Consider the following 26,855-nt stretch of genomic DNA (forward strand, 5'->3'; position numbering starts at 1 on the left):
ATATTCCTTCATTTCTCAGATTTTACAATTTCCCATTATACTCTCAATGTCAAACTTCAGGAGGGTGTTGGAGAGGCAACAGAAAGAATGGGAAGAAATCCGGCGTAGACGTGAGGAAGAAGATCGGGACGCCGATGAAGAAGAGGAAGAAATGCTTGAAGAAGCGGCGGTGTGTATGATGAATCAATCAAGCCAACACCATCGTCGTCGTGCCCCGAATGTGGACAGACGCAGAGAGTCTCGGGGTAAGAATCTCTTGGAGGATTACTTTATCCCAAATTCGTTATATCCTGCTCATAAGTTTTGAGAGAGATATAGAATGCAGCCACATTTGTTCCAAAAAATCATGCATGATATTTGTAATTACGACACATACTTCATTCAAAAGCATGATGCTGTTGGAGTTTTGGGTCTTATCCCGAAGCAAAAACTTACAGCTGCTTTGCGGATGCTTGCTTATGGGGCATCTGCAGAGCAGGTGGATGAGATTGCAAGGATGGGAAAATCTACTATCCTAGAGTGCTTGGTGAGATTCTGTGATGCAGTGGAAAATTTGTACACGAGGGAGTACCTTCACAAACCCACTCCGAGGGACCTGCAAAGGCTTCTACAAAAAGGCGAGGCTCGAGGTTTCCCAGGAATGATCGGAAGCATCGATTGCATGCATTGGCAATGGAAGAATTGTCCTACTGCGTGGCAAGGAGACTATGGGAATCGGAAGGGCCAAAAAAGTATCATTTTGGAGGCCGTAGCTTCATTCGACACTTGGGTTTGGCATGCCTTTTTTGGGGTTGCCGGATCTCAGAATGACCTCAATGTCCTTGGTCAATCCCCGGTGTTCGACGAGGTATTGCGAGGTCATTCCCCTCAGGTCACATTCCAAATCAACAATACCGTATACTCTGGTGCATACTACCTTGCCGACGGAATTTATCCTAGGTGGACGACATTCGTGAAAACAATTTCGAATCCCCAATCCGAGAAGGAAAGAAGCTTTGCTTCATTTCAAGAAGGTTACAGGAAAGACGTGGAAAGGTGTTTCGGTATCTTGCAAGCTCGTTGGGCAATTATCAGGGGTGCTGCTCGGATGCTAGACGAGGAGGGGTTGAGGAGTATTATGATGACTTGCATCATCCTCCACAACATGATTGTGGAGGATGAGTATGACTACGATGCTCCAGAGGTGTTTGAACCCGATCCTATGAACACGGCGTTGACAAGAATATATGAAAGGCCGATGGGACCAAATGGACTACCATTGGAGCCCGAACCGTTACTTCACGATGGTCGATTCAACAACCCCATGATTGATCGTTATCAAGAAATGCAATCTTCATATGTTCACGAAAGACGTCAAGTTGACTTGATCGAGCACTTGTGGCAGATGAAAGGCAATCACAATGGATGAAGGCTAGATTCGTGCTTTGTTTGGAATTATGCTTTGTTTTTAATTATGCTTTGTTTTTGTGTGTTGTGTTTTGTGGAATTATTGCGAGGTCTTTTTTATTATTATGCTTTTATGTATGGTTTGTTTTGTGTGTTGTTTGCAATAAATGAAGGTTTGTTTTTAATTAATCTTTGTGAGGAATGCTCAAATGTTTTTAATAAGTAGTCCAATTATAGAATGCTTTTTTGATTGAATAAAAAAGAAACAATACAACAAATTAAAGGATAATACAACAATTTAAAAAAAAAAATACAACAATTATTAAAAAATACAACAATACAATCTAATGGTTTTCATCATTTAGCCAATCCGTATTGCTAGGACCGTCGTCATGGAAAAGTTTTCTTCTCATCACATCCCTTCGTTTATGCTTCCAATAGGCCTTTGTTTCAGGAGACATATGGCTCGTATCCATGGCCATGATTTTCATCTCTTTTTCATCGTCGTCTTTTTCTTTTGCATGTTGCTTTTCAATTGCAAAGGCTTCCAATAGTGCCTTGTCCGCTTCATCTCTCCTCAAGTCTCTCTCCAATCTTAGAGAGTTGTTCTTAGCTATTTGCTCGAATATTTGAACACAATCAATGTTTGAAGTGGCCCCTCTCTTGGCCTTTGCCGCCTTTCTCCCAATAGGTCTCGGCGGACGTGGGAGTGGTGACTCCGTTTCCATTGGGGAGTCTAATGGCGAATCGGTTGATGGCGATTCGTGGGGCGGCGTCTCATGCAACACAACCGGGGGTGCGGTAGGAATAATTTTGAATCTGGAACAATCTTTGACAATTTCCCAACATTGGAAATGCACAAAACTTTTTTTCCCTTGCCCCGTGGCACCGAACCACATTTGTGCTTGTATGATCTATTCAAAATAAATAATTGGAAGTGCATTAAAAAAAATATACAATGCAAGAAATTATAAACTATTGTGAAATGCAAGAATAAAATTGATTATGTAAATAAATATAGACAAATTGAAAATGCAAAAACAAAAATAAAGATTATGCATGAAATTATAAACTATTTTGAAATGCAAGAATAAAATTGATTATGTAAATAAATAAAGCCAATTAGGAAATGCAAAAATAAAATAAACATTGTGCAACAAAAAATAAATAGAATATGCAATAAAAAAAAAAGTTACATTAAATTGATTAAAATGGCAATTAAAAATATTTTACCTCATCGGAAAGATTCGCACCGCTCCGAATGTTCTCCTTTGCTTTTGTCAATGCATTTCTCCATTTCCCTAACTCTTTGTTTAGAATTTTCCATCTACTAGACAAAGCCATTTCGGTCCGAATGGAACCCGATCTTTGACAAAATTCTCCATGAATTTTGCTCCACATATGATGGAACTTCATCTCATTGCCCGTGATAGGGTCATGACTAACGTTCACCCAAGACTCGCACAATGCAATATCTTCCTGGGTTGACCACGAGCCTCCGATTTCAACAGAAGATGCCATTTGTTTATTTTCTACAAATGGAAAGTAGTACAAAAATGTGAGTGGATAGTAAAAAATATTGGAAGGAGAAGAGTTTATATGGAATTGGTGTGGAAAGTGGAAAATATGAGTAGAGAGTAAAAAATATTGGAAGGAGATGAGTTTGTATGGAGATTTGGTGTGGAAAATGAATTATGTGAGTGGAGAGTAGAAAATATTGTATGGAGAAGAAATTGTATGAAGATTTGGTGTTGAAAGTAGATAAAATGGTTAGGTATTTATAGGGAAAAAATACATACATTTTTGGTATTTTTTTAAAAAAAATTTCAGAATTTTTTTCGAATTTTTTAGGATTTTTTTTAAATTTTTTTGGCCAAAAAAATGAGAACCGTAGGATTTCTGAAAAAAAAAATCCAATCGGAGCCACCCGGTGCCGACACGTGGCAGTAGCCGTTGGAGCTGACGTCAGCGCATTTCAGTCAAATTTTTTTTACCGTTGGCGCGTGTATTACACGCGCCAACAGTAAAAAAAATTTGATTTTTGTGCGCTGACGTCAGCGATGACGTCAGCGAAACTCGGGCTCGAGCCCAGTCTGATTTCGCCCTTGGGCCTGCCCGGGCTCGTGGGACCCGCAGCTTGCCCGGGCTGGATTTGTTGCGCTGGAGCTGGACTCAGGCTTCTTCTTGCCTTTTGCCTGGGCCAGCCTCTAGCGCTGGACTTGGCCTAAGGGGTGGAGTTGCTCTAACAGAATGTCATAAATGGGGTAGTTGCAAACTTTGACTTTGTAATGATTTCCTTGACCTTTGGTGAGTATTGGCAACAATATATTTTTTCCTTCATAAGAGTTTTACTTTTATGAATGTAAGTTTGTTTTCTGGCTTCAATTTTAAAACACTTTCATAGGATGTGAGTATATATAATATATGGGTTTCATGGTTTGAGATCATTCCATTTGTTTTAATAGAATTTGAAAGGTAAGTATTAATGCGTTTTGTAAATAAAAATGGAAGATTTTATGAGTCACTTATAAATATTTTATGTTTTTTTCATCACGCTCCGATGTGCCTCTAGTTGTTAATCTAATAATATTTATCTTTGAAGTTTAATTAATAAGTAATTCGCTAACTTAGACTATCCTATCTTAGATGAATGAACTTAGAGGACCCTCCACTCTCTCTTTCTCAAGTAACGATATGTATGGAGGAGATTTGAGAGGTAACTACGAAAAGAAGTTTAATTACTTAAGAGTAGTTTTAAAGAAAGAAAGCAGATCTAAGCTGTAAGCCCACTTGCTTTATAAAATTATGGCACGACTACGCGTCATGAGACACTAACATGTCTCCCAACCCAAAGGTCAATACTTGCATAAGAGCTTTGTTTATTTGCAGGTAATTAGAGTTTAGTTTGGAATTTAGACATGTCAAACAATTTACAAGATTACAAAGCAAACAAGCACATGCAGACATATAATGAGAAATAGCACTTTCCACCTCCACAATGCCAAAAACCCTTTTTTTTCCAAAAAGAAAAAAAAGTTGCATTGATCACTTGTAAAGATGACAACGAGGGAGAATTGAGATTTTAATCTCCATCCGAGAACATGCCCTATTGAGGACGTATAAAACAATGCAAGTCTCCAGCTTTTGACATTAACATTTACTTAACCAACGTCACTTACAAGGTAAACTACCCATCCGCATCCACCCATAACCACTTTCTTAAACCTAATAAACAACCCTTGACCACTCTCTCTCTCTCTCTCTCTCTCTCTCTCTCTCTCTCTCTCAAAACAAAACCAGAAAAGAAAAAAAAAAGAACATGGGAGAAGCTTCAACACACATAGACCTAGCAACATTTCTGGAAATCCCAATTGAGAAAAACCCACAAAGAATGATCACTGCAACACATGATCGTCCTCCCCACACATTAAGCCCCATATGGAGGCTGAGCCCGAGGCACAACGGTAGCACCTTATATGACTCGTACGAGCTTCGAGCTGTGACTCACCAACTTAACAAAGCCATTCAAGCTTCCAAAGCATCGTCCCCTCATTACATGTACTGCTTCAATTCACCCTTTTGTACACAAGGCTTGAGTCGCATTTCCAAACAAAGTGTGAAGACACCCAAGGTAATTCTGTGCCAGCAGCAGCTGTCTTGTGCGGCTGTCACCGCCGACAAAAAGCCGAGTACAAGGCCTATTGGGGCAGCTTCGATGGGGTTTGTGACAAGGGCATGGAGGAAAGTGAAGCAAGGATTTCTCAAGAACAAGCCAAGGAATGACTGATTTCAGGTCCTCACCCCTCCCCAACTTGCCTGGAGTTTGATCAACTATGTATAGCATAATTAAGCGTAGTATTCTAGTCTGCCATCAAAACCGAGGCGAGCATGTAATTTCATACCCAATTTCAAGCCTTGTAATATATGATTTCCTCAATCCAAATGTCCTTATAAATCAAAACTGTAAAATGCAAAAACAATACATGGCAGTTTGTCTTAGTCTGTTATCAACAAAACTCTGTGAAGTTCCCTTTCCATTGATGTTCAACAAGGTTCATTTACAACCATGCTCCAACTAGAAGCATCCTATTAAAACCACAAAAAGAAAGATACATGTGGTGATATGGTGTATACAACATGTCAATATTTCCGAAAGAAAGAAAAGGAAGATGCAATCAAAACTTTGATTACTAATCTAAGCAGCTTGAGGAAACTTCTAAGTCAGCCTCAGCGCCATTTCTTGAAGAAGAGCTCGCTTCTGCACAGCACTTATTACATGATTGGTCTCGGCATTCTCAAGAACATCAGTGATAATGGCAGCTGCATGACCAAGTGGCTCCTCAGCAGCCCTCTTCAACATGAAGGCCTGAACACCACATCAGATAATATGACATAAGTAGAGAAAGATTTAGCTATAAACTAGATTGTCATTGGAAGAGAATCTATAGGAAATATGCAAGTAAAGCCTAAATTTGATGAAACTAATCAACACCCTTTTGGGGAGAGAGAGAGAGAGAGAGAGAGAGAGAGAGAGAGACCTGGCCGTGGTGGGATATAGCCAATGTACAAGGTTGCTGAAACCAAGGCTCCCCATCAACCTGAACAGGCAATGCAGCAAAGTGATGTATCTTAATTGACTGCCCCTGTGCCAGTCTTCGAGCACGAGAAAGCCCAACCTGTCCCAAACAGAACAGCAGTTCAGAGACATAGCACGCATTACCAATTATAGTGATCTATTATAAATTGAGATTACCAAACTTTAGGGACCACAAGCCAAAGTAAATAATCAAAACAGCCAAACGAGTATTTATGCTAAAACAACATATCCTAATATTCTGGAAAAATCAACTAGCAAAAAACAACATTCCAATATGTAAGTATGTGTATCACATATTAAGAGGTAGAGCATCCACAAATACCCAAATACCTGAAGTTTCCCAAGGTGCCATGTTCCAGAAATGCTCACAACCTCAAGTATTTTATCATGCATAGATTGTGGATCAAAATTATCATAAGTTTCATCTTCATTTTGCCACAAATCTACACCGCCCATGTAGCTTCCAATATTCGCAACAAGTACACCTTCGGCATCCTGAAAATATGTCTAAAAATTAGAAATTGTCCAGCAGTGATAATCTCAAAATTAGTCAACCATTATATATCCAGAGAGCCAAAGCTCAAGCAATATGGTGATGATTTCTGAATCAGCGAAGTGTTGTGTCCTTATGGTTAAAATCTTTTCATACTCACCTCAGGGACCTCTATCTCAACACCATCTACTTCAACTCGAACTTGCCAAGGAAAATCCACAAATGTTCTATCCATTATACCCTTAGCACCTTCTCTTGCATAAAGGACTTTATTCATGAACTGCAGGTATATAACAATTGCAACAACATAACTGATGTCAACAGCTTAAGTAGGAAGTCTCAAAGTAAAATCCAAATAAAACTACAAACAAACAACAATTGCAACATGAAGCAGCAGACAGATTTAAAATGTGATCCACACAGGTTGAAGTATGATATCAACTTTAATTCCATTCTGATTTATAAGTTATAACCACATTTGATCTCGGACTCCAATAGTGCACTAGCCTCTGCTCCATAGTTCCCCTATTACTACTAAACTCAAGAACCGATCCACCAGAGTCTAATGCCTAGTACAGTGTAAGGGAGATTGATTTGAATTCCGATTTAGTTAAGGTTTGGCATTACCTGATTATAAAACTTCTCTGGATTCTCCTCCCGTAGATTATGAATGTCCAGAGCAACCTTTGCATCACACCCAATTCCTGCAAATGAAGCATGCCAGAGTTGGTTATGAATGCGAAGACAAATGAGAGCCCAGTCAACGTGATGTAGGGCATAAATAAAGCGGCATAGAAGTAATAATAATCCCCATGCAGTTAGTACAAAGTATATGTTGTTAAATCTCAAAAGTATATTAGCCAAACTGACTCATCAAACAACCAAAATAGCCATTGGTTCATTGTAGACTGTTTTAGAATATCCGCAGAATAAACTCCAACACAGACCATTAAGTTTTGAGTCCGGGCAAATTTTTATTTATTTTTTCCTTTTTTTCTTACAGAAGAAATCCAATTAACAGTAACAGTATGTTATTTATACAGACTGAAAAATCAGAAGACAGTAAAGATGTAAAGCCAAACCAATTGGCAATATTTTTCATAATAAACAACAAACCACTTGATAACTGACCCAGTACAACCAAGTAAGACTAGGGGCAGAAAACTAATGTGAGCTGATTTCAGATCTTTGTTGGAGCCATAACTCAAGTCAATAACTATAGACATACTAAGAACCTGAGAACCAGAAAAATCCAACCAAAATCCAGCACTCCAACTAACTACTCTGAGTTATCCCATTTATAAACCAGATGATCACAAGGTAATATGATTACTTACCGAGATAGTTGTTCATAAACTTTGGCGATTGGAGCTGCTTCCCCTGTTGATTTACAATTGCTACCTTCCAACGATCAAGAATGGTTACTGCAGCATGCTCTATGTGGTGCAAAACTGTGCAAAGGCCTCCTTGTCTCTCCACTGAGCCCAAACCACCTCCCCATGACAAAACTCTAGCCAGATCATTCCCTGTTCCGGCAGGTAGAATAGCAACTGGAGGAGGAGACACAAAGTTTTGCTTTTCGATGGCATTCAGAACCCAACCAACAGTACCATCTCCCCCACAAACAAGAACTCTGAAGTGCGGCACCTTTCTGAATAAATAAAGACCCGCCTCCGGTCCTTGTGTTGAGCTCAGCTCAAAAACCTACATGAAACACGAGCACATGCAACAATTAAGCAACAATATATGATATATCAGAAATATTAACCAAACTCCATAGAAATGAACTGAGGAGAGAGCCCAGCATGTGATGTAGATAACCATCAAAAATTAGAATTTACTGTTAGGACTTCCTGTTTCGCTAAGGGGCTAAACTAGTAAATCTTAATTTTTCAAAAATGGAGATTTAAACCTTAAGCCTTAGTAATAACCTTACTTGGCTCATTTGAAAAGAAAAGAAGGGAAATCTTTTTTACACATTACAGAAATTTAAACCTTAAACCTTACTTAAAGACCTCACCGGGCTAAACAAATGAAGGCAAATATATTTTTCCAATTAATCAAGATGGTAGAGAAATCAAACCTGAACAGGATTGAGAAGAATATTCAATCGTTGCCTCAGTGAATTCCCACGCTGAGCCCCACTCTTCTTGTTGATAAAAACTAACAAGGGTCTTGCATCTGGTGACAAATCAATCAACTCGTATTTTTGTTTCATCCCTAAAACCTGAGACTCATCCTTCTTATTGCTTGACGAGCTCCTTTTGAAACTAGGCTTAGAATCCAATTTCCTATCTACATCACCATCTTGGTGCTGCAAATCCACATTCAAATTACCATTACGGTTTTCCTCAATTTCATGAGAACCATTAACAGCTTGATGAGTATCAGCTGTGCTTTCTGTGGACATATCCCCAGTACTACCACTATTTCCTGTATCAACAGAGGTTTCATTTCCATGCTTGGACTTCTTGCTCTGACTCCTAATAGTTGCACGTACTGAAGAGGCTATCTCATTGGCCCCCTGAGTAAGGGAGCTCAAAAATCCACCAGGGGAAGTCTGGTTCAATTCCTTTACATGAAGAGGGGATAGAATCAACCTTCTGAATGGACCTAAATCACAAATATCACCTGTTTCATTGGACAAGCTACTGTGGCAATCAACATGTACCAGTCTTTGACACCACAAGCAGCACCATATTGGGGATCCACCAAGAAAAGACCCACTACATGGCTCTTCACAAAAGCTGCAGAAAGAAGTTTCATCGGGTTGATCTGTTACCTCATTCCAACGGACAGCCCATTGGTGCATCACATGCTCATACCCCATCATGGATACACACTTGCAATCCTTGTGCGCACTAGAAGAGCAGCTTAGGTGAGACGCTGCACCACAAATACTGCAACGGTGACTAAAACTGTCTGAAGCTGTCATCGGTCCAAGAGTTTGAGAAGGGCTCATGGACTTTAAGCATACACAGCAATTCAAGTTCTTTCCACGAGATACCGATTCTAAAACCCAAGTATGAGGCGCTATAGTTATTTTTGAAATAGTTAAAAGGCATAACTGAACAATCAGTGGTGCTTAATTGTTTTGACATGTATCTCAGAGACGATATAGAAGATGAGCAATACTTATTTGATGGCGTGATGCTCACTGAAGCAGAAGATCGCGAACTAAGGTAATGGAAATGCAGTTACCTTGCTATGATCAGTCGGTGGTTATTGCTTAGTGTTTTATTACTCTAATAAACCAAGTTTTAAAAAAGAAAAACTAATTTTAGTTATCTTGGCAGCAGATAAATCTATTACAGAATCTAATAATTTTCCCTATTTGTGAATCTTGTGCTACAGTTACAAGAAACAAATATACGAGTTGGTGAACAACAGGTCAGATGAGGTTGAGGATACCAATTTTGAAGCGGCAACACAACCAGCCTTCAATTCATCGCCTTCCATAGCTTCCAACCTAGAATCTAAAGACAACCCGTCATCACACTCGCCTCAACTTCAAACCCCAATGGGTTGGCCTCTTGATGGCAAGCTCACCCTCAACTTGGTCCAAAACCTCATGTCCGTCTTCAACTAGGCATCTAGAAAGCTTGAGCCGACCCAATTGCCAAACGTGTTTCCTGTTGAGGTTTTTGATAGCCTGGCCCTCTTTACCTCCCAGATCCTCTACAAAGAGGCCAATTACGTCACTATTGACAACTTAGCCCCTGAATCCACGGTCATTGTCGTCGGAGACCTTCATGGGCAATTGCATGACTTTTTTTCCTTCTCCGTGATGTTGGCTTTCCCTCAGAAAATCGATTCTTCGTCTTCTATGGCGATTATGTTGACAGAGGTGCTCGGGGTCTTGAAAGTTTCTTAATTTTGTTAGCTTGGAAAGTGCTCATGCCAAAGAGGGTGTATCTATTGCGAGGAAACCACGAATCAAAGTATTGCACTTATGTTTATGGTTTTGAGAAAGGAAGTGCTAACAAAGTACGATGATAGAGGCAAACACGTGTATTGTAAATGTCTTGGGTGCTTTGAAGGTCTTCCCTTAGCTTCCCTCGTTGGTAAACAAGTGTACACTGCACATGGAGGTCTTTTCCGCCACATGCCTGCTATCTCCAAGAAATCAAAGGGAAAGAAGAGTCGGAGAGCTTTCAATCCTGAACCTAGTTCGTTATCTCTAGGCTCTATTAAAGAACGGAATAAGGCTCAAAGATAAGTTCTTGATCCTCCATAGGAAGGTCCCAATGTGATTCCTGGTGATGTGCTGTGGTCGGATCCCTCAATATCTCCCGGCCTGTCTCAAAATATAGAGAGAGAGACATTGGGCTACTTTGGGGTCGTGATTGCACCGAGGATTTTCTCAAGAATTGTCAACTCAAATTGATTATTAGATCACACGAATGTCTTGATGCACGAGAAAAAGGCCAGGTCTTAGTGGAATGGATGAAGGGTACACCATCGATCATAGTGTGGAGTCAGGAAAGCTCATCACTTTGTTTAGTGCTCCAGATTACCCACAATTTCAGAGCACAGAGGAGAGGTACAAAAATAATGGGGCTAACATTATCTTGGAACCCCCTAATTTTGATGATCCATGTATTTCATAGTTTCGAAGCAATTACTCCAAGGCCAAAGGCGGATCCTTTTTACAATTTTGAAGAAATGATTTATTCTGATGAAGAGTTGGACTTGGCATCAATGGTACAATCATAATCTTTAATCAACTCTAGCCTTTTTCTTTGCCTCAGATTCAGTTCCTTCTGGGTGAACAGATACTTCAAACTCTTATGGTTTATGAAAATCTGTCACGTTTCCCTATAGAGATAGTGCCGCCAAATCTTTAAAGCAAAAACCACTGTAGCAAATTCCAAATCATGTGTAGGATAATTCAATTCATACTTCTTGAGCTGTGTGGGGATGCAGCATGGCAGGGTAATCGCTTTTGCTTTTAGACAGCTCAAGAAGCATGAGTTGAATTATCCTACCCATAATTTGAAATTTGCTGCAGTGGTTTTTGCTTTAAAGATTTGGCGGCACTATCTCTACAAGGAAACGTGACAGATTTTCATAAACCATAAGAGTTTGAAGTATCTGTTCACTCAGAAGGAACTGAATCCGAGGCAAAGAAAAAGGCTAGAGTTGATTAAAGATTATGATTATACCATTGATGCCAAGTCCAACTCTTCATCAGAATAAATCATTTCTTCAAAATTGTAAAAAGGATCCGCCTTTGGCCTTGGAGTAATTGCTTCGAAACTATGAAATACATGGATCATCAAAATTAGGGGGTTCCAAGATAATGTTAGCCCCATTATTTTTGTACCTCTCCTCTGTGCTCTGAAATTGTGGGTAATCTGGAGCACTAAACAAAGTGATGAGCTTTCCTGACTCCACACTATGATCGATGGTGTACCCTTCATCCATTCCACTAAGACCTGGCCTTTTTCTCGTGCATCAAGACATTCGTGTGATCTAATAATCAATTTGAGTTGACAATTCTTGAGAAAATCCTCGGTGCAATCACGACCCCAAAGTAGCCCAATGTCTCTCTCTCTATATTTTGAGACAGGCCGGGAGATATTGAGGGATCCGACCACAGCACATCACCAGGAATCACATTGGGACCTTCCCATGGAGGATCAAGAACTTATCTTTGAGCCTTATTCCGTTCTTTAATAGAGCCTAGAGATAACGAACTAGGTTCAGGATTGAAAGCTCTCCGACTCTTCTTTCCCTTTGATTTCTTGGAGATAGCAGGCATGTGGCGGAAAAGACCTCCATGTGCAGTGTACACTTGTTTACCAACGAGGGAAGCTAAGGGAAGACCTTCAAAGCACCCAAGACATTTACAATACACGTGTTTGCCTCTATCATCGTACTTTATCAGCACCTCCTTCTCAAAACCATAAACATAAGTGCAATACTTTGATTCATGGTTTCCTCGCAATAGATACACCCTCTTTGGCATGAGCACTTTCCAAGCTAACAAAATTAGGAAACTTTCAAGACCCCAAGCACCTCTGTCAACATAATCGCCATTGAAGACGAAGAATCGATTTTCTGAGGGAAAGCCAACATCACGGAGAAGGAAAAAAAGGTCATGCAACTGCCCGTGAAGGTCTCCGACGACAACGACCGTGTATTCAGGGGCTAAGTTGTTAATGGTGACGCAATTGGCCTCTTTGTGGAGGATCTTGGAGTTAAATAGGGCCAGGCTATCAAAAACCTCAACAGGAAACACGTTTGGCAATTGGGTCGACTCAAGATTTCTAGATGCCCAGTCGAAGACAAACATGAGGTTTTGGACCCAGTTGAGGGTGAGCTTGCCATCAAGAGGCCAATCAATTGGGGTTCGAAGTTGAGGTGACTGTGATTACGGGTTGTGTTCAGATTCTAAGTAAGAAGTTATGGAAGGCAATGAATTGAAGATTGGTTGTGTTGCCGCTTCAAAATTGGTATCCTCAACCTCATCTGACCTGTCGTTCACCGGCTCGTATATTTGTTTCTTGTAATTGTACCACAAGATTCACAAATAGGGAAAATTATTAGATTCTGTAATAGATTTATCTGCTGCCAAGATAACTAAAATTAGTTTTTCTTTTTTCAAACTTGGTTTATTGGAGTAATAAAACACTAAGCAATAACCACCGACTGATCATAGCAAGGTAACTGCATTTCCATTACCTTAGTTCGCGATCTTCTATTCAGTGAGCTTCACCCCATCAAATAAGTATTGCTTATCCTTTATATCGTCTCTGAGATACATGTCAAAACAATTAAGCACCACTGATTGTGCAGTTATGCCTTTTAACTATTTCAAGGACAACTATTGCCTGCCAAAAGAATAGAATTTCACCTAGGCAAGGTGGAGGGCTCTGTCGCTGGGTCTATGACTAAAAATACAAGCTGTAGAGGCGGGGTCTGCAATCACTCGTCATGCAAGGACAGCATTGGGTCGTCATGAAGGGCATGCACATGCACATCATCCGGGAATTGTAGTGTATCGTCATGAAGGGCATGCACATGCATGTCATGCGAGGAATGCGGTGGGTCGTCATGAAGGGTCTGCACAGGCACGTCATGCAGGGAATGCGGTGGGTCGTTATGAAGGTTCCCACAACCTCCTATTTATAATCTGAAAGTTCCTAAAGGACCAACATAGTTTCCTAAACACGTCCCGAGAGTTTGGTCTCAATCGAGCGGTCGGATCACTCGCGATCGCACGATCGAACGGTTATAGTAAAATACAAACTTTAAGTTATTAAATCGGAACATCCGAGACTCCGATTCACAATCCGCGAAATCCTACACGATCCTAGGAGTGCCTAGATCAACATATAAAGGAATGGAGTTGATCCAACGGTCCTACCATATCGAACCCGAATAAAGCCTAATATGCGATATCCGATCGACGATCAAACGACAACTAAATTGAAATCCGAGAATACCGTTATACTCAGGACAACACAAGGATCATTTTAGGACACAATGACAGGCCGACACTGTTCCCACGCGCCGGCAGAGCGTGGGTGTCCAAAGTAATTTCCGGCGGCCGGAAAAACTCCAAACGGCCGGCCAAGACTTCCAGGTTAGGTAAATCACATGCAGTGGAGCAACTTTTATTCTTGGACCTACCCCAAAAAGTCGACGGAAGTGGCCGGAATCGGAGGCCGAAAACCGTCCAAACTTCCATCGCTTAAACGACTTCCAAAACGCAGAAATTTCTCAAAACTAACACAACTGGCAGAAAGAACAGCTCGAGAGGTTCCAAATCCATACCTGGATCGTCGGAAATGGTGGCCGGAAGTGGGAGAACGAGCAGCCGAATGTTTACGAAAAATTTGCCCAAAACCGCCTGTTTCGTGGCTGTTTTCGGCGACGGCAGCGGTGGATCGGGGCTGGGATCGGTTGGGAAAGGAAGATGGAAGTGAGGTGGTTCTAACGGTACCAGTCTCGTGGCTGGTGGTGGTCCGTGGTGGCAACGGTGGCTCTTGGAAGCCACGGCTAGGAAGAAAACCGAAGGGGGAAGCGTGCTGCTTGCGGGGAGAGAGAGAGAGAGAGAGAGAGAGAAAAACAAAAAAAAAAAAAATTCAGATTTATTAAACCCAACTTCTAAATAATTACGGTTATGCCATTGATCTTGTTTTGATCGTAACTTCTTCGTTACAACTTCGAAATGAGCCCACTACGTGTCTACGGACTCATCTCAGTACGATCTATGTAAAAGTACCAGTCACTGCCCCCAAAATCCTTCCGAATCTAAAGTGAATAAATTACCCCTACCTCAAGGACAAAATTGTAATTCCACACTAAAATTTAATTGAATTCAAAATTATTGATATTTTTGGGTCGGGATGTTACACAAAAATACATGCATTTAAACTCAATCCTAGCTGAAAACCATGTAAACAATTCCAACACACACAAAACAGCTAAACATTAGCAGTCTCAATCAATCCTAACAGAAAATCAACATATACATTTAATTACATAATTAAAGTTTAATTATACCTCAATATCAACACCAACAGCAACAACACAGCAAAACCCTAGCTCAACTTGCTTAATTTATGTCCAAAAACAGAAAACCCCCCATCAACATGAAATTCAGGAACCAAAAAACCTTATGTAAACCAGTGTTTTCAAAGGCATGCCTAGTTGCACTCTAGTGTGCCCGTCGGAGTTAGGCGAATGGAAATTGATGAAGGGTACACCATCGATCACATTGTGGAGTCAAGAAAGCTCATCACTTTGTTTAGTGCTCCAGATTACCCGCATTTTCAGAGCACAGAGGAGGGGTACAAAAATAAAGTGGCTTACATTATCTTGGAACCCCCTAATTTTGATGATCCTGTATAAAGTGGCTTACATCAATGGTCATCAGTCCGAAGTGTTATAGATGTGTTATTGAAACGTATTTTTGGGGAGTGGAAGTGGAATATGGGCTTGATATCTCTATTTAAACAGTGTTTATTTTAAATGACTGCCTGTATATTAGTCTATCACATAACTGCTTGGTATCTCTATTTAAAGGAGTTTCTTATATCATTTGATTCTATGAATTGCTGAAATATTTTTATCAATGGCAGCGATGTCAAAGAAAATGCCTCGTGGAGAAGGGTGCGCACAACAGGATTGAGAACTTGAAGATAATTGTAGATATCACTTTGACTGGTGGTTTGTTGGTTGGGGATGGTAGAGCAAAAGGAGACGAAATTCTACTATAATAGTCATGTTGAATAACTAGCATACATTGAGCACCTCTGATAAGATAGTTAGCATTGAATCAACTATGTTGCACCTCTTAATCAAATATTATTTCTCTTAGTTGATAGAAGACTAAACAAAATCATTTTTAATTGTTACAAAAATTGAAGCCTTTCTGATTTCTTCTTTCTTCTTCTTGGGTTGCATCAGCAAGATCATGTGTATTGAATGAGAGCATCACATTATTCAATTTCTGAAACAATCAGATCTTTTGACTTTCATTTTAATGCAGCCTACCCGCCCCATGCAAATGCCTAAGCCTGGCAATAACTCAAAACATAAAATTCTGTTACAAAGTGAATTGGGAAGCAGAGGCCTTTAAATAAATCAAGGTATATCTAGCTTTGAAAGAGTTTTGTTGTTGAAGTGGCATCTCTGAATTTTTAGGCTTTACATTTGCCTGGTCTTAAAAGTTAAATGCTACTCTCCAGATTATTGGAAAAGGAAACGGTGACTTTGCTTAATTCATTACTCAGATCAGATCAATGAATTTTATTTTATTTTATAATGCCCCAAGATATAAAAATATAAAGAAAAAGTAAGAACTTCCCTCTGAGAAGTGTCTGTGAGATAACAGCAACTAGTAATACATGTGAAAAGTAAAGTTAAAACATGAGGTGAAAATTAAAATTTCAAAGAATTACTTCTGCAGCTGTGACACAGAAAAAAAATTCCATCTTATGCCATAGCAGGCATGTCCTTGAGCCAAGCATCCAACGGCTTCCCAATTGAGTAAACAATGAATCCAATCTCTCTCAGCTTCTCAACATCAACAACATTCCTTCCATCAAATAAAAATGCAGGTTTCTGCATATTGTCAAAAATCTTCTTGTAATCAAGTGTCTTGAATTCATCCCACTCAGTAAGAATGCAGATCCCATGAGCACCCTTGGTTGCCTCATAAGCATCCCAAACAACACTGACTTCCTTGACCGCAGCCAGGTTCATTGGCTGGAGATGAATTGGATGGTCCCAATCAAATTTCTTCATTGAGAGATCCCTCCTGATCTGGTCCTCTGTGACCTGCAGATCATATATGCTCAACTGTGCCTTGTCCCCCAACAGCCCCCTGCAAACATCAATGGCAGGAGTTTCCCTCGTGTCGCCGGTATCTTTCTTGAAGGCAAACCCAAGAATGGCAATCTTTTTACCAGAAACTGTATTGAACATTGAAGAAACTACCCTGTTCACAAATCGGTTCTTTTGGTAGTCATTCACCTTAATGACTTGTTTCCAGTAGTTTGCAACTTCAGTTAGGCCATTGCACTCACAGATATAGACCAAGTTGAGTATGTCCTTTTGAAAGCAAGACCCTCCAAATCCAACACTAGCATTCAGGAACTTGGGTCCGATTCTGGTGTCCTTGCCAACAGCATGGGCAACTTCTGAGATATTTGCTCCAGTAGCCTCACACAGAGCTGACATGGCATTGACAGATGAGATCCTCTGGGCCAGGAAGGCATTGGCAGCTAGCTTTGAGAGTTCTGCTGACCAAAGATTGGTTGTTATGATTCTGTCTTCTGGTACCCAATGCGCATATACTTCTTTCAATGCTTGGGTTGCTTTCTGGCCATCAGGGGTTTCTCTTCCTCCAATGAGAACGCGGTCGGGGCTAAAAAGGTCCTCAATTGCTGTACCCTCAGCAAGAAACTCTGGGTTTGAAAGGATCTGATACTTGATCCCCTTGCTATTGTGGGTGAGAATCTTTTCAATTGCCTCAGCAGTTTTCACTGGAACAGTTGATTTCTCAACAACAATCTTGTTGGACGTTGAAACATCAGCAATCATCCGGGCTGCACTTTCCCAATATGTCAAGTCTGCAGCTTTGCCAGCTCCAAGACCCTGAGTTTTCGTTGGGGTGTTAACCGAAACGAAAATTATGTCTGCCTCAGAGACATGCTTTTCTACAGCAGTGCTGAAGAAGAGGTTCTTTCCTCTGCACTGCTTCACAATCTCATCAAGACCTGGCTCATAAATGGGGAGCTGGTCACTATTCCAGGCTGCGATCCGGGGCGCAGAGATATCCACCACAGCTACTTCAATGGCGGGGCACTTGAGGGCAATTACTGCCATGGTTGGCCCCCCAACATAGCCGGCTCCAATGCAACAGATCTTCACCATTTTGTTCTGTTAATAAAAACCTGAAAGAAGCAATCTGTCAAGATAAAATATAGGGCTACAAAAACTTGTTTTATACACAGAAAAAACAAGTAGTATTTGATTCATCACATTAGTTTCTAATTACAGTCAACTCCATAGGTTGCCTCTTTCCCACAATCAGAATAAAGGCTGCCTAATTTGGCTATAACATAGATGCAGGAATGGTCTACATGACAATGACATGAACCTGTCAAAGCTTATGGAGTCAAATTTTCCAATCTAAGGAAAAAACAATTGCATTTCAAACGAACTAAAAGAGAAAAGACATCGACCTTTAATTTGGCATAAGTTTGACTACATCTAGCATTGTCCTTCCGCACACAAACAAAACCAAAAACATAAAGGTTTCTATATTACAAGTGAAAATATAACAAAGATGAAAACAGAGTACTTCTACAAGTGAAAATAAACACACAAGAGAATTCAAAAAAGTCACATCAGTTAAGCATCCAAATATGCAAGAAAATGATGAAATATGAACCTAATTTACAAAGGGTCCCTGTAGGCCTTAAAGTTCACAATGAAGTACCTCAAGAAGAAGAAGCTTTCTGTAGACTTCAAATATGGAAATAGGGGGGAGAGAGAGAGAGAGAGACCACCAGAACTATAGAGAGAATAGGAGAGAGAGACCACAACTACAACTACAACTAGTACAGGAAAGTAAGAGACCAAAGACCTTTAAATACTACCCAAAAGCCACTTGTAACTTGTAAGATCTACATCTATCTATGTACTTTCACACACGAAAGCAAAGTCAGACAGATTAAAAGAAAGCTGGACTGGAGCGTTCAACACGTTTCCAAACACGCCTTTCAGTAACAAACAAGGGAAATTCTGCCACCCACTATTTTCTCTTCCAAAGAATGAAAACCACTTATCAAAGTCAAATTTCCAAGACTACCCATCTCACTAAATCTAAAACACACAGAAAACAGAAGAAGAAAAATCGGTTTTGCATAAAAACAAAGTTTTATATCAATATCAAGGGTCTGAGTCTGACCAAACCCATAGATCACATTACAACAAATGGCTGATCACAATGAGTAAAAGCTGGACATAACGCGTTTTAGGTTCATGTGCCACTACACAAACAGCATGTCTTAGTTGGTACTTTTCCATGGCATGTGATGTAATGTTCATGTAACTGAGTTTTACCATACCATAGCTAGTGAAAAGGAAGCTTCAAAGTGCAGAAAGGACGTGCTTGGTGGGGTTTGGAGAATCTTTGAGTAAAGTGAAAGCCATGGGATTGCAATTTATACATATAAAATTGAAGAAAAGTGGCAGTTAATGATGACCTTGATTCAGAAACAAAAAGAAACAAATGAGATTAACGTGTTGATACCTGAGAAGATGCCCACAAATCAGCACAAAGAAAATCAAAGTTGATGATGGCAAAGCGTGAAATAAATTACAAATGCATTCAGACTCAGAGGAGCAGAGGCAGAGCAGCAGGATTGCATATTTATTAAGTTACCTTACTTAACAGGATTTGCATACATTCACTTACTAAGTACATGAATGTGGTCTAACAAAAAATATGTAAATGAATGTGGAAAATACAATCTCATTTCTAAATTCTAAATTAATGATAAAGTTCATAAACGATACAAATACGTGTTATAATTTGAATGAACTTGTAACACAATGTTAGTATTACCATCATACCGCAACATTTGTTTGTATATAAATTCATCTCACACGCTATGCTTGTGACATAATAAATTAGTGGAATTATCATGATAAAAGTTTTGTATGAGATCGGGTGCACACAGTAAAGTTTAGACTAACAGAATGTCATAAATGGGGTAGTTGCAAACTTTGACTTCGTAATGATTTCCTTGACCTTTGGTGAGTATTGGCAACAATATATTTTTCCTTCATAAGAGTTTTACTTTTATGAATGTAAGTTTGTTTTCTGGTTTCAATTTTAAAACACTTTCATAGGATGTGAGTATATATAATATATGGGTTTCATGGTTTGAAATCATTCCATTTGTTTTAATAGAATTTGAAAGGTAAGTATTAATGCGTTTTGTAAATAAAAATGGAAGATTTTATGAGTCACTTATAAATATTTTATGTTTTTTTCATCACGCTCCGATGATGCCTCTAGTTGTTAATCTAATAATATTTATCTTTGAAATTTAATTAATAAGTAATTCGCTAACTTAGACTATCCTATCTTAGATGAATGAACTTAGAGGACCCTCCACTCTCTCTTTCTCTAGTAACGATATGTATGGAGGAGATTTGAGAGGTAACTACGAAAAGAAGTTTAATTACTTAAGAGTAGTTTTAAAGAAAGAAAGCAGATCTAAGCTTCACTTGCTTTATAAGATTATGACACGACTACGCGTCATGAGACACTAACATGTCTCCCAACCCAAAGGTCAATACTTGCATAAGAGCTTTGTTTATTTGCAGGTAATTAAAGTTTAGCTTGGAATTTAGACATGTCAAACAATTTACAAGATTACAAAGCAAACAAGCACATGCAGACATATAATGAGAAATAGCACTTTCCACCTCCACAATGCCAAAAACCCTTTTTTTTCCAAAAAGGAAAAAAAGTTGCATTGATCACTTGTAAAGATGACAACGAGGGAGAATTGAGATTTTAATCTCCATCTGAGAACATGCCCTATTGAGGACGTATAAAACAATGCAAGTCTCTAGCTTTTGACATTAACATTTACTTAACCAACGTCACTTACAAGGTAAACTACCCATCCGCATCCACCCATAACCACTTTCTTAAACCTAATAAACAACCCTTGACCACTCTCTCTCTCTCTCTCTCTCTCTCTCTCTCTCTCTCTCTCTCTCAAAACAAAACAAAACCAGAAAAAGAAAAAAAAAAGAACATGGGAGAAGCTTCAACACACATAGACCTAGCAACATTTCTGGAAATCCCAATTGAGAAAGACCCACAAAGAATGATCACTGCAACACATGATCGTCCTCCCCACACATTAAGCCCCATATGGAGGCTGAGCCCGAGGCACAACGGTAGCACCTTATATGACTCATATGAGCTTCGAGCTGTGACTCACCAACTTAACAAAGCCATTCAAGCTTCCAAAGCATCGTCCCCTCATTACATGTACTGCTTCAATTCACCCTTTTGTACACAAGGCTTGAGTCGCATTTCCAAACAAAGTGTGAAGACACCCAAGAGAATTCTGTGCCAGCAGCAGCTGTCTTGTGCGGCTGTCACCGCCGACAAAAAGCCGAGTACAAGGCCTCCTGGGGCAGCTTCGATGGGGTTTGTGACAAGGGCATGGAGGAAAGTGAAGCAAGGATTTCTCAAGAACAAGCCAAGGAATGACTGATTTCAGGTCCTCACCCCTCCCCAACTTGCCTGGAGTTTGATCAACTATGTATAGCATAATTAAGCGTAGTATTCTAGTCTGCCATCAAAACCGAGGCGAGCATGTAATTTCATACCCAATTTCAAGCCTTGTAATATATGATTTCCTCAATCCAAATGTCCTTATAAATCAAAACTGTAAAATGCAAAAACAATACATGGCAGTTTGTCTTAGTCTGTTATCAACAAAACTCTGTGAAGTTCCCTTTCCATTGATGTTCAACAAGGTTCATTTACAACCATGCTCCAACTAGAAGCATCCTATTAAAACCACAAAAAGAAAGATACATGTGGTGATATGGTGTATACAACATGTCAATATTTCCGAAAGAAAGAAAAGGAAGATGCAATCAAAACTTTGATTACTAATCTAAGCAGCTTGAGGAAACTTCTAAGTCAGCCTCAGCGCCATTTCTTGAAGAAGAGCTCGCTTCTGCACAGCACTTATTACATGATTGGTCTCGGCATTCTCAAGAACATCAGTGATAATGGCAGCTGCATGACCAAGTGGCTCCTCAGCAGCCCTCTTCAACATGAAGGCCTGAACACCACATCAGATAATATGACATAAGTAGAGAAAGATTTAGCTATAAACTAGATTGTCATTGGAAGAGAATCTATAGGAAATATGCAAGTAAAGCCTAAATTTGATGAAACTAATCAACACCCTTTTGGGGAGAGAGAGAGAGAGAGAGAGAGAGAGAGAGAGAGACCTGGCCGTGGTGGGATATAGCCAATGTACAAGGTTGCTGAAACCAAGGCTCCCCATCAACCTGAACAGGCAATGCAGCAAAGTGATGTATCTTAATTGACTGCCCCTGTGCCAGTCTTCGAGCACGAGAAAGCCCAACCTGTCCCAAACAGAACAGCAGTTCAGAGACATAGCACGCATTACCAATTATAGTGATCTATTATAAATTGAGATTACCAAACTTTAGGGACCACAAGCCAAAGTAAATAATCAAAACAGCCAAACGAGTATTTATGCTAAAACAACATATCCTAATATTCTGGAAAAATCAACTAGCAAAAAACAACATTCCAATATGTAAGTATGTGTATCACATATTAAGAGGTAGAGCATCCACAAATACCCAAATACCTGAAGTTTCCCAAGGTGCCATGTTCCAGAAATGCTCACAACCTCAAGTATTTTATCATGCATAGATTGTGGATCAAAATTATCATAAGTTTCATCTTCATTTTGCCACAAATCTACACCGCCCATGTAGCTTCCAATATTCGCAACAAGTACACCTTCGGCATCCTGAAAATATGTCTAAAAATTAGAAATTGTCCAGCAGTGATAATCTCAAAATTAGTCAACCATTATATATCCAGAGAGCCAAAGCTCAAGCAATATGGTGATGATTTCTGAATCAGCGAAGTGTTGTGTCCTTATGGTTAAAATCTTTTCATACTCACCTCAGGGACCTCTATCTCAACACCATCTACTTCAACTCGAACTTGCCAAGGAAAATCCACAAATGTTCTATCCATTATACCCTTAGCACCTTCTCTTGCATAAAGGACTTTATTCATGAACTGCAGGTATATAACAATTGCAACAACATAACTGATGTCAACAGCTTAAGTAGGAAGTCTCAAAGTAAAATCCAAATAAAACTACAAACAAACAACAATTGCAACAAGAAGCAGCAGACAGATTTAAAATGTGATCCACACAGGTTGAAGTATGATATCAACTTTAATTCCATTCTGATTTATAAGTTATAACCACATTTGATCTCGGACTCCAATAGTGCACTAGCCTCTGCTCCATAGTTCCCCTATTACTACTAAACTCAAGAACCGATCCACCAGAGTCTAATGCCTAGTACAGTGTAAGGGAGATTGATTTGAATTCCGATTTAGTTAAGGTTTGGCATTACCTGATTATAAAACTTCTCTGGATTCTCCTCCCGTAGATTATGAATGTCCAGAGCAACCTTTGCATCACACCCAATTCCTGCAAATGAAGCATGCCAGAGTTGGTTATGAATGCGAAGACAAATGAGAGCCCAGTCAACGTGATGTAGGGCATAAATAAAGCGGCATAGAAGTAATAATAATCCCCATGCAGTTAGTACAAAGTATATGTTGTTAAATCTCAAAAGTATATTAGCCAAACTGACTCATCAAACAACCAAAATAGCCATTGGTTCATTGTAGACTGTTTTAGAATATCCGCAGAATAAACTCCAACACAGACCATTAAGTTTTGAGTCCGGGCAAATTTTTATTTATTTTTTCCTTTTTTTCTTACAGAAGAAATCCAATTAACAGTAACAGTATGTTATTTATACAGACTGAAAAATCAGAAGACAGTAAAGATGTAAAGCCAAACCAATTGGCAATATTTTTCATAATAAACAACAAACCACTTGATAACTGACCCAGTACAACCAAGTAAGACTAGGGGCAGAAAACTAATGTGAGCTGATTTCAGATCTTTGTTGGAGCCATAACTCAAGTCAATAACTATAGACATACTAAGAACCTGAGAACCAGAAAAATCCAACCAAAATCCAGCACTCCAACTAACTACTCTGAGTTATCCCATTTATAAACCAGATGATCACAAGGTAATATGATTACTTACCGAGATAGTTGTTCATAAACTTTGGCGATTGGAGCTGCTTCCCCTGTTGATTTACAATTGCTACCTTCCAACGATCAAGAATGGTTACTGCAGCATGCTCTATGTGGTGCAAAACTGTGCAAAGGCCTCCTTGTCTCTCCACTGAGCCCAAACCACCTCCCCATGACAAAACTCTAGCCAGATCATTCCCTGTTCCGGCAGGTAGAATAGCAACTGGAGGAGGAGACACAAAGTTTTGCTTTTCGATGGCATTCAGAACCCAACCAACAGTACCATCTCCCCCACAAACAAGAACTCTGAAGTGCGGCACCTTTCTGAATAAATAAAGACCCGCCTCCGGTCCTTGTGTTGAGCTCAGCTCAAAAACCTACATGAAACACGAGCACATGCAACAATTAACCAACAATATATGATATATCAGAAATATTAACCAAACTCCATAGAAATGAACTGAGGAGAGAGCCCAGCATGTGATGTAGATAACCATCAAAAATTAGAATTTACTGTTAGGACTTCCTGTTTCGCTAAGGGGCTAAACTAGTAAATCTTAATTTTTCAAAAATGGAGATTTAAACCTTAAGCCTTAGTAATAACCTTACTTGGCTCATTTGAAAAGAAAAGAAGGGAAATCTTTTTTACACATTACAGAAATTTAAACCTTAAACCTTACTTAAAGACCTCACCGGGCTAAACAAATGAAGGCAAATATATTTTTCCAATTAATCAAGATGGTAGAGAAATCAAACCTGAACAGGATTGAGAAGAATATTCAATCGTTGCCTCAGTGAATTCCCACGCTGAGCCCCACTCTTCTTGTTGATAAAAACTAACAAGGGTCTTGCATCTGGTGACAAATCAATCAACTCGTATTTTTGTTTCATCCCTAAAACCTGAGACTCATCCTTCTTATTGCTTGACGAGCTCCTTTTGAAACTAGGCTTAGAATCCAATTTCCTATCTACATCACCATCTTGGTGCTGCAAATCCACATTCAAATTACCATTACGGTTTTCCTCAATTTCATGAGAACCATTAACAGCTTGATGAGTATCAGCTGTGCTTTCTGTGGACATATCCCCAGTACTACCACTATTTCCTGTATCAACAGAGGTTTCATTTCCATGCTTGGACTTCTTGCTCTGACTCCTAATAGTTGCACGTACTGAAGAGGCTATCTCATTGGCCCCCTGAGTAAGGGAGCTCAAAAATCCACCAGGGGAAGTCTGGTTCAATTCCTTTACATGAAGAGGGGATAGAATCAACCTTCTGAATGGACCTAAATCACAAATATCACCTGTTTCATTGGACAAGCTACTGTGGCAATCAACATGTACCAGTCTTTGACACCACAAGCAGCACCATATTGGGGATCCACCAAGAAAAGACCCACTACATGGCTCTTCACAAAAGCTGCAGAAAGAAGTTTCATCGGGTTGATCTGTTACCTCATTCCAACGGACAGCCCATTGGTGCATCACATGCTCATACCCCATCATGGATACACACTTGCAATCCTTGTGCGCACTAGAAGAGCAGCTTAGGTGAGACGCTGCACCACAAATACTGCAACGGTGACTAAAACTGTCTGAAGCTGTCATCGGTCCAAGAGTTTGAGAAGGGCTCATGGACTTTAAGCATACACAGCAATTCAAGTTCTTTCCACGAGATACCGATTCTAAAACCCAAGTATGAGGAGCTATAGGAACTTTGTGACGTGCTTTTGGATTTTTCTTTGACCTGGCTATTGCTTTCATCCAACTTAGATTGATATTTCTCCTCCATTGGAATGCGGAGTAGGCTATAGTCAAAATTCCAACTAGAGCAGCGATAAGGCAAGAGACAATAAAAAGGCGATCCGTGGGATTCTTGTTGTTCCAATTGGAGAAAAAAATATCAATGTCACCATCATCATCCATCCTCAATGACTACTTCTTTGATCTACATTCACATAAGCATCAAATTTCCCAATCCCAGTTTAATTAGCCTCAAACTCATATATCCTCCAATATGGTTTCATCATTCTATAACATTATCAAAAGCCTTAAACTCATTTGAGAACCTAACTCAATTCATGATGTGCAACAGAGTGGCGAACAATGCTTTTGATAGGTGCTACTTACTGTAACCGCTTCAACCTATAAACAACCGAAAACGTTTCACAAGTAAAGCAAATATCATTCCAAATATTTTTACAAAGCACTTGCTACCATGAGTAGTAGTTTCATATCAATAATCAGAGGTAAAAGCAAGATACAAAATACATGTAACATGAAGGACATACAAATTCCATAGTTCTATCATAATTAAGTGATATTTTTAATTTAAATGACAGTTTTGTGGGAAAAAAAAAAACAAAAACAAAAACAAAAAAAAAAAACCTCCATCTTTAGAGACCAAAGCAACACACAACCTTCACGCCACACAAAACCAGCTTCATACTGCACTTTCTATTTCAATTTCTCCGAAACCAAACGGAATAGTCTAAAAGCAAAACATAACATACGTACATACATTCTAATATGTAACTACGCATACATATGTATCAGTATGTCTCGATTTTGAAATAATAATCAGTAAGTACATTGAACCGTGAAGATTTCGGAAATTAAAAGTGAAAGGATTAAATTTTTTGGAAAAAAAAAAAAAAACGGAACTTACAGTGACGTTCCGTGGAGATGGAGATGGATCGCGCCGATCAGAGAAAACCCTAGCCTTAGCTTGATCCACGCTGAGGGGGAAAGTTCAAAGTGTAGGAATCGAAACAAAACCCAAATCCAGGGAAAGGCTTTTCCACTCTTCTTATTTAATTTTTTATTTTTGATTTTTTTGGGGTTTCTTGAGCGCTAATTTGTATTAGTTTTAAGATTCTGATGCAAAGTGGTAGTCGAGTCTAGATGGCGCGTAGAGATACGAATCTATTTGTCGAGGCCCCACGTGGCCAAAGCAGAGGTATGAGGTGGAGAGCTATTTGCGG

At 39.5% G+C, this 26,855-nt stretch overlaps 2 protein-coding genes and 2 pseudogenes across 4 annotated transcripts; 1 reads left to right on the forward strand and 3 right to left on the reverse strand.

Annotated features, from left to right (window-relative positions):
• Positions 1 to 5,390: 5,390 nt before the first annotated feature.
• LOC117627151 (diacylglycerol kinase 1) lies at positions 5,391 to 26,773 on the reverse strand. 2 transcript variants are annotated; one of them, XM_034359081.1, is made up of 9 exons: positions 26,540 to 26,744; positions 25,564 to 26,016; positions 8,560 to 9,495; positions 7,814 to 8,180; positions 7,104 to 7,180; positions 6,637 to 6,756; positions 6,314 to 6,478; positions 5,925 to 6,062; positions 5,391 to 5,752 (listed from the first exon to the last, which is right to left on the reverse strand). In XM_034359081.1, the coding sequence occupies exons 2-9, from the start codon at positions 25,795 to 25,797 to the stop codon at positions 5,603 to 5,605; spliced, it is 2,187 nt and encodes a 728-aa protein (XP_034214972.1). In that variant the 5' UTR covers positions 25,798 to 26,016; positions 26,540 to 26,744; the 3' UTR covers positions 5,391 to 5,602. The 2 variants fall into 2 exon arrangements, with proteins under 2 accessions (XP_034214972.1, XP_034214971.1); XM_034359080.1 differs by lacking the exons at positions 5,391 to 5,752; positions 5,925 to 6,062; positions 6,314 to 6,478; ... (2 more) ...; positions 7,814 to 8,180; positions 8,560 to 9,495 and adding exons at positions 21,459 to 21,820; positions 21,993 to 22,130; positions 22,382 to 22,546; ... (1 more) ...; positions 23,172 to 23,248; positions 23,882 to 24,248 and having other exon boundaries at positions 24,628 to 26,016; positions 26,540 to 26,773.
• Positions 9,576 to 11,255, forward strand: LOC117627478 (annotated as a pseudogene).
• On the reverse strand, positions 11,167 to 13,160 carry LOC117627482 (annotated as a pseudogene).
• LOC117627154 (UDP-glucose 6-dehydrogenase 5-like) lies at positions 16,267 to 18,565 on the reverse strand. Of its 2 annotated transcripts, none has more exons than XM_034359082.1 (2): positions 18,436 to 18,565; positions 16,267 to 17,887 (listed from the first exon to the last, which is right to left on the reverse strand). In XM_034359082.1, the coding sequence occupies exon 2, from the start codon at positions 17,865 to 17,867 to the stop codon at positions 16,425 to 16,427; it is 1,443 nt and encodes a 480-aa protein (XP_034214973.1). In that variant the 5' UTR covers positions 17,868 to 17,887; positions 18,436 to 18,565; the 3' UTR covers positions 16,267 to 16,424. The 2 variants fall into 2 exon arrangements, with proteins under 2 accessions (XP_034214973.1, XP_034214974.1); XM_034359083.1 differs by having other exon boundaries at positions 18,506 to 18,524.
• Positions 26,774 to 26,855: the final 82 nt, after the last annotated feature.

Source organism: Prunus dulcis, chromosome 5, assembly GCF_902201215.1.
Source record: "Prunus dulcis chromosome 5, ALMONDv2, whole genome shotgun sequence".
In the NCBI taxonomy this organism is placed as follows: Eukaryota; Viridiplantae; Streptophyta; class Magnoliopsida; order Rosales; family Rosaceae; genus Prunus; species Prunus dulcis.

What these genes read in the sequence shown, in the direction of transcription:
- LOC117627154 (XM_034359082.1), bottom strand. Translation starts at nt 17,867, where the DNA reads ATGGTGAAGATCTGTTGCATTGGAGCCGGCTATGTTGGGGGGCCAACC.
- LOC117627151 (XM_034359081.1), bottom strand. Translation starts at nt 25,797, where the DNA reads ATGGATGATGATGGTGACATTGATATTTTTTTCTCCAATTGGAACAAC. An exon ending in TTCTTCTCAATCCTGTTCAG is followed by an intron (nt 8,181 to 8,559) that starts GTTTGATTTCTC and finishes TGTTTCATGTAG; the next exon opens with GTTTTTGAGCTGAGCTCAAC. An exon ending in CTATATCCCACCACGGCCAG is followed by an intron (nt 5,753 to 5,924) that starts GTCTCTCTCTCT and finishes TGTGGTGTTCAG; the next exon opens with GCCTTCATGTTGAAGAGGGC.